The following is a 7,729-nucleotide window of genomic DNA, read 5'->3' as shown; positions in this document are numbered from 1 at the left end:
ACTATAACGGTAATGGGTATGGACATCGGCAATAGTTAGAGCATACATATCTGATTTTATAGTATTTTGGGCTATGCAGGTGATGGTAGATTGGAGTAAAGGTGAAGGTGTTGATAGTGATTGTGGATTTGAGGAGATGCCTCTGATTTGGATGGTGCCGACAGTGGTAGGGTAGTGAAGTTGAGGTTAGGTGAATACTGAATGGTGTGTGTGACTAGTTAATTAGATAATTTGTAATCTATTAAATTGTGGTTTTCGATTAAATATGTGATTGTGACCCATAAATTGTGTCTTATGTAACTTGGCCTTGTATAATTTGTGACTATTATATGACCGAAACCATAAACTATGTGATTTTGTGATTATGATTTGTTTAATTAATTTATAGGTCACAACATCTGCTATTCCTTTGCTCTAATTCAATATTTCCTTACTCCATTCTTTGAGCTTGCATTAATATTTCTTGATTTTTGAAAAAATTTCACAAATTTATTATATTTGCAATTGTATGTTGAAATATTTGTAGACATGAATTTTCCTATCCTATTATGTTCCTTGAGTTAGTTGACTCAAGTCTACATAAAAATCCACATAAGGCCACCGTCTGTCTGGCTTTTACACAAGTTGTGTTGGAAGTTTAGTGGGCTCCTGCATAAGAAATACTAAGAAGCCAATTAAAAAAATTCACTCACTTATGCCTTAACTCAAGATTGACTCTTTACCTGCACTTCTAATTAAAAATGGGTAACGTGTAAAAGTAAACATATCATCTTATTCAGGGGCGGAGCCAGAAATTTTGTTCAGTGCGAGCAAAATTTAATCAAGGTCGAATTTTTTGATTATGGATTTAATGATATTATGCCAACGCTAAAAATAACTTAGCGACAACATTAATAAGATAATCATCTTCTTTCTTATTCCGGGATCTGTAGCAAGTTGTACAACATCAAAGTCCATTTTATTCGATATCTCCGTATCAACATTTTCTACGAATTTTTTTTTTTAAGGAATCTTTATATTGACACTTCAGACTAAAATAAACTACAAGAGACAATTAAGTACTAATAGATAAGAAAAGAATTACTGATTTTTACAAATTAGTAGAACACCATAAGATCATCACTAATTATTTAACTAATTGACAAAAATCAAAATTTTAAGAATCCATCACAAATATTACCAATATTCAACATTCACATAATCAAAATCATTAATATTAAACAGAAAAATCACATGATCAAGAAGAATTTTTGCTGCAAATTTGAGGGCCCAAAAAAATGTGGATTTTAGGAAAGAAATAAACTTTGACAATATTTCAAAACGAGGACAGATATAAAGAAATTTTTAAATTTCTTGTTGAGGGAAAAGAGTTAGAAAATGTCGCCGTGCACTTGAAGTTGGGGTAAATTAGTGTATGGATTGGACTATAAATAGAAAAACATACTTTAAAAAAAAAACTTAAAAAAAAAAACATGGGCTCGGGCCAAAAGTCCAGTGCAAGCATTTGCCTGCACTGGACAATACATGGCTCCGCCCATGATCTTACTTTTGAGCATATCTTGATAAATATTAAACATTGAATTCATGTGCATATGTTAGTCAAACACATTCAATAAAAATGGAACCAGATCACCAGTAGTGATTATTAACATTTCTATTGAAAGATTATGTTTACAACACAAAGTTATTCGTGGTGCAATATTACCCCTTTCTGTGGGCTGTACCATCAATTTCTTTAAAATTAATTTTGAATGACTAAATATACTACGATTATCTTCTTGTAAAATTCGATCTTCAAACCATCAAAATTAATTAATGAGCCCTACTTAATTAAATAATTGGCCAAAGTTAGCTACTTGCACCAAAAAAAAAAAAAGAAAAAGAAAAAAAAAAGAAAAAAAGGGATAAGTAGAAGATCTGAAATATCTCCAGCCACAAAGAGTGGACCTTCTGGAAACTCCACTTTGCTATTTGTTCATAATCTGCATAGAAAAATGCCATATATACATACAAATATTACATATTGTTTTCTGATAATTAATTTATAGAAACAGATATTAGCAACCTTTGACACGCTTTCCATCACCTGGAAGGCACGATCGAGTATAACAACCATACATAACCACTGAGCTGAAGCCAATAAACAAGCCAACTGAAAAACAAACCAGCAGGCGGCGGCGCCACCTCCGCGCAGAGCTGGGCATCGGCCGAACGATTTCTCCTCTCTGATGATTCAATGGAGTCCCCGGCAAAACCTGATTTATCTGAGCTTTTGTCATTTGATACACCTTCATAAATGCAAGGTCCACCGTGTTCTGATCAAGTTCTTCCCTGGATTTGACAACTTTATTCATGGAAGCACAGAATGTAAATAGATTATAGGTTGCCGTGAGAACTGATAGAATGGCCGGAATCCACCAGTTGTGGCAGTTGGCGGTTGAGGAGGATGCAAGAATAACTGCTTGGAATACAAAATATAAGTTGATATTTTGTACTGCCTTTGCTTCCAGAATTTGGATTCTCCATTCTTGTTTCTTATTTGTTTCATCTAGCTTTTCTATTTCTCTTTGAATTGGATCGTCAGATACACTTCTCAATTGATTTTGATCCATTCTCTCTAACTGTGATGAGCCTGATAATGGATAGCATGCAGACTTAGACTGAGAAATGTTTGACTTATTCAAAATCAACTCGAAACCTATCTTTGGTCCCCCTAGAATGATTAGGCGAAGAGTGATATAGAGTGAGACAACCCGCCTCCAAAAGTATTATAAGATATTAATTTCACATTATTAATAGAATTTATCGTGTAAGTTAAACTAAACCTCGTTTTTGTGTAGATTAAATAATTTTTTTTAGTAAATTTTGATAAAATTTAATGAAATATGCGATTGAAAAGTTGTGGATCAAAAGAAATGTGTGATTTAAATTAATTGTTGATCTTGATATAAATATTTAGTAGATTTTAATCTCAATTTTTAATACGTAATATTGAACAGAGTAGTAAGATTTTTAATTTTTTTCTCACTTAATACAGTGTAAATTATTGTGTGGCAAATCTTTATATGCTCTTTAGCTTGTACCAAGCTCCCGTGATATTTCTTATTTTTTGTGATTAATTCTATAAATGTGACTCTAAAATAAACATAATTTTTTTGCTTTATGTAGCAAGAACAAAATTTAACATCGATTGAATATTAAAATACCAATATGACATTTTAAGATGGAAACTAAACATAGTATCAAGTTCAAACGAGTAATCCGATTTAAAGATTAAATTGTACAAAGATGTAGAAGAAAATATAATGCTCCTATTTGGTGGAAATTAAAATTAGATTTTTAGTAATTTTTTATTAAAAAAATGATAAATAGTGTGACTAAAACAATATAAATACCACGGAATATGAGATTAAAATTAATTATTAATTTTAATTTAAAATTTATATTTAATCTCTATTAAACAAGGACAGTATAAAACGAATTACTCTTTGAGGGCAAGCATGATCATAGCCTTTGAGAAACTGAAATGTTGCATCAACTTTCATTAGTTATATAACATTCAACACTGGCAATCATTAGTTTGCAGTTAACTATTACAAATGAGGAAGAATCATGGCTCTTGGACAGGGTCAATGACAGGGAGCGAGTTGCTAGGGTGTTGTGGCAGACAATAATTGGGTGTTTTCTTCTTCTTCTTTTCAAACTGTCCAATCACGTGTTGATATGTTTTTTCTCTATTATTGATCTTGTCATTGAGTTTATCACTATAACAAGATTGAATGATGAAACACAATAATTAAATATTTTAATAATTAATTGTAGAACAATAAAGAAATTTTACATTAATAATTAAATCTATTTTTAATATTAGATACGTGGAAGAAGTAGAGGTTTGAATAAAGTGATAATAAATTGCATTAATACTTTAAGAAGAGTTAATGGATATTTTATTGCATTATTTAATCATTAATTATTGTAAGAAAATCTAGTACATGTTTCGAGTTCCATTGCTTGTGTTTGTTTATTTTTGTTTTCGTTCTCTTACTTGGACCAACATGAGTTCATCACCACGGTGTGATTGTGATACCTAAGTCAAAAGTGAATTCTCGTTTAGAAATAATTTAATTAAGGTCACTTAAAGAAATCTCTTCCTATCGACACTATCATAGACCAGTGAAGTCCCACTATGTTAAATTCATGTTTTTAAAACCGAATGCCCTGTTTTCAACATGGGACGTCATTTTCACATAGGCGAAATATCTTGTACATGGTTAGTGAAATAGAAAGCAAAATATACATTTTTGTAGAAGTGGATTAAAAGGCTTGTCGAATAATGAGTTACTAAGAAATACGAATCAATCAAATTTTAAAAAGTTTGGTCAGATATTTTGATTATTGGAAAACCGTTCGCCAATTAAACTTAGTTTTTTAAAGGTCTACTAGTTAACTTGGTTTCTGTACTTTGCTTTTGCTGCTGTTATGTTTGGCTTACAGAATTTAAAACGGTAGTAACCTTCCATGTTAGAGTTGTTGATGCATTTAATACATTTTTTGGCATGTATATCATTACTGTTTTTTCTAACTTAACGATTTAATGTTCTTTACTCTATTTTATCTGTACATTGGAGTTCCAATAATTAATATTGATAAGTAGGACCATATTCTCTGTCAAGTATTTTGGTTTTATAAAGAATAAATTTCATTTCCTTCTTAAGAAATGTTGCAATATTATGTTATGTTGCAATTTTTTTGCTTTCGGTCGGCAATCATATGTCTTACCAATAATGTAGTTCCTCATGGAACAGGATGACCAACTGCAATTATATACTGAAGGAATGCGAAATTGTGTAAATTTATTTCCCGTTACTGCTGCTAATTAGCGGAACTTCAGATCACTTTTTATAGTAAATGGATCGCTGTGATACTTCGGGATTCGTGAGTGGTGGTTGGGAATACTTTTTTAGAGACATCTAACCGTAGTTTTGTCACTAATTTCTGTAAGCCCGGAAGTCAGGCAGACTGTTCTTTGCAATTGAGTCTTGAATTAAATAAGTGTTGTGTCTTTTAACTATTTGTTCATGGATGCTAGATCCCACAATTTGGGTTTTGCTGCTAACCCGGAATCTAATGCATTCAAAAATTCAAGCAATTCCATCCAAAATGGAGGATCAGGAGCTGGAGGTGTTTGTTATGCTGATAGAACCTTACGACTTGATTCGCCTGCCTTTCCACTCCCTTTGACATCTGCTCCTAAGGGAGTCAAACGGAAATGTATCAGTGGATCTGTGGACCAGGAAATCGGATCTTCATTATGTCTCCTCCTGGGCCATTCTGCCAGTTCTTCCGACAGTAAAGGCAGCACAGTGACTGCATGCACCTCATTATCTTCAGCTAAAGAAACTGAAGGAGAGTCCACAATGGATGTAGAACTGGATTTCACTCTCCATCTTGGCCGTGAGAAGTCACAAAGCCCAAAACTGTCAGCCGGCCCCTCTCTGAAATCGCTTGATGAATGCCCTAAGGTTGATTTGGAGCTCAGCCTTTCCAGTGGGCCTGCTGAATCTGATATCACAAATATTCATCAAAGTTCCACTGCATCAAAAAATATCCTCAAGATTCCAATTAGCGATGGAGCTTTAAACATACATAAAGGATCAACAGTAAGTCCATTTTGTCCATTGCAGACTACACTGGACATGGAAACGGGCTACTTTCTCACCAAGGCTCTAGGCCAAACTAAGCCAGCCACAATCTTAAAAGATATCTCCTCAAGTGTCATAACAACGCCAAAAAGCACAGTCACCTGTACTTCCGGGGCAACACAGCAACAACTGCAGCATCGTATTACTAGTAGTAGTAGTACTAAACAGTCTTTATATCGTTCAACAGACCCATCAGCTCTTGTCTTCACCTTGTACATCTATTTGTATCCTATTAAAGACTTACCTGGAGGCAAATCAATTAAGTCCCATGCATAAGTTTTGAGGAGGGCCCGAAATTCATCAAACAGAGTTTTTTACTAAAGAGGGTCAAAACTAGCCTTGGGATAGTTGCGAGGTTCATGAAAAGTGGCAATAGCAGAAAAAACGATAATCATTATGATGTGTCGAAGGTGTTCTTGCTCTATTAGAGGGAAGAATTTCTCGAGCGGATGAAGACTCAAATGTGATGATATGATTAGACAATGGCTCAGGCTCAGGAGGAATAGGCGATAAGTTGTCACTGAATGAGCTTTCAACACCAGCATTAGAATCTAATTAAAAATCTATATTGGGGTCAGTAAAAACTGGATGAAGGGATAAAGGATGTGACGGGACTGAGGATATACTGGTGAAGAGCTTGTGCTCCAAAAACTGAACATGACGGGAGACACGAAGGTGCTTGGTGATAGGGTCATAACATCGATAACCTTTGTGCTCATACCATAACCAAGAAAACAACAGAAAGAAGATCGTGGTTCAAATTTGGTACGCTTATGATGTAGAAGTAATACAAAACAAGCTCAACTAAAAACTTTCAAGAGAGAATAATTGGTACCTTTTTTGTGGAGAAGCTCATGTAGATTGATTGAAAATAGTTTGAAAGGGAAACTGATAGATTGTATGAACGGCTGTAAGAGCAGCTTCTTCCCAAAAGGATTCAAAGAGAAGGGCTAAAATGAGAAGATATCTTACAGTGTCGAAAATATGAAGGTGCCTATGTTCTGCATGACCATTCTATTGGGAAGTATATGGACAAGATCGATGATAAAGAGTGCCATTTCTTTAATGGTATGAAGAAAAGAGGCAGATGTATACTCCATAGCATTATTAGAGTGAAATTTTTTGTTAGTGAGATTAAACTGAGTTTTTATCATCTACTTAAAACTACAAATTATATTTAATATCTTACTGATATGGTAATATTGATATTTTGTCTAATTAGCCATAATTAATTGATAATGTTACCTTTCGTAGTGACCCCCTTCTCCTATAAAAGGACAGTCTCTCGTACAGTTTATACACACATCAGAATATACAAATATTCTTTACTTCTCTCTTTTCTCTCTATACTTTTCTTATTTTAACATGGTATTAGAATGAAATATTTTGATAATGCAATTAAACTGATAAAAAAGGTAAATCCATGTGTACCATGAATAATAATCTAATATTTAATAACTCAAATTGATGGTGTAAAAGATAAATCCATGTGTACCATGAATAATCATCGATAAAGATAAATAATGACACCCCCTTGCTAGGAGGTGGGACAAGTCCCTATACATTAGAATGGATAAGATAAAAAAAGGGCATAAGATAAAGAGACGTTATTATTAAAAGATAAAACTTTCTAATTTCCTAGTTGGCAAGACACACAATCAAAAGAGCCATTGTTAAAGTCTTCCTAAGTAACCATTAGATGCTAAAGACTGAATACGAGAAAAAGATGTGTGACCAAGACTAGAATGCTAAAAACTAGAAGAAACAGAAGCTGCAAAAGGTTGGACAGAAGATGAACTAGGAACTTGCAATGATGAAAGCTCAAAAAGTCGACCAACTTTATGTCCTATCCCAACTAACTAACCAGTCTTCTGATCTTACATATCACATTCTTTATTAGAAAAAGGTTAAAACAAGACCAAGTTCAATAAGTTGTCTGATACGTTACAAATCACGTTCCAATTAATTTTCCTCATTTAACTTAAATGTGTCGTCTTAAATAGTATTATGGCAAGTAAGGGTCATTT

General features: G+C 33.4%; 1 protein-coding gene across 1 annotated transcript; it reads left to right on the top strand.

Moving 5' to 3' along the window:
- Positions 1–5,078: 5,078 nt before the first annotated feature.
- On the top strand, positions 5,079–5,978 carry LOC111408448. The gene has a single exon (XM_023038207.1). The coding sequence runs from the start codon at positions 5,079–5,081 to the stop codon at positions 5,976–5,978; it is 900 nt and encodes a 299-aa protein (XP_022893975.1).
- The last annotated feature ends 1,751 nt before the right edge of the window (positions 5,979–7,729 follow it).

Source organism: Olea europaea, chromosome 13 (assembly GCF_002742605.1).
Source record: "Olea europaea var. sylvestris chromosome 13, O_europaea_v1, whole genome shotgun sequence".
NCBI classification, from domain to species: domain Eukaryota; kingdom Viridiplantae; phylum Streptophyta; class Magnoliopsida; order Lamiales; family Oleaceae; genus Olea; species Olea europaea.
This window is presented reverse-complemented; position numbering and strand designations above follow the sequence as displayed.

Excerpts from the sequence above, each read along its gene's own strand:
- LOC111408448 (XM_023038207.1), top strand. The coding sequence starts at position 5,079 with ATGGATGCTAGATCCCACAATTTGGGTTTTGCTGCTAACCCGGAATCT.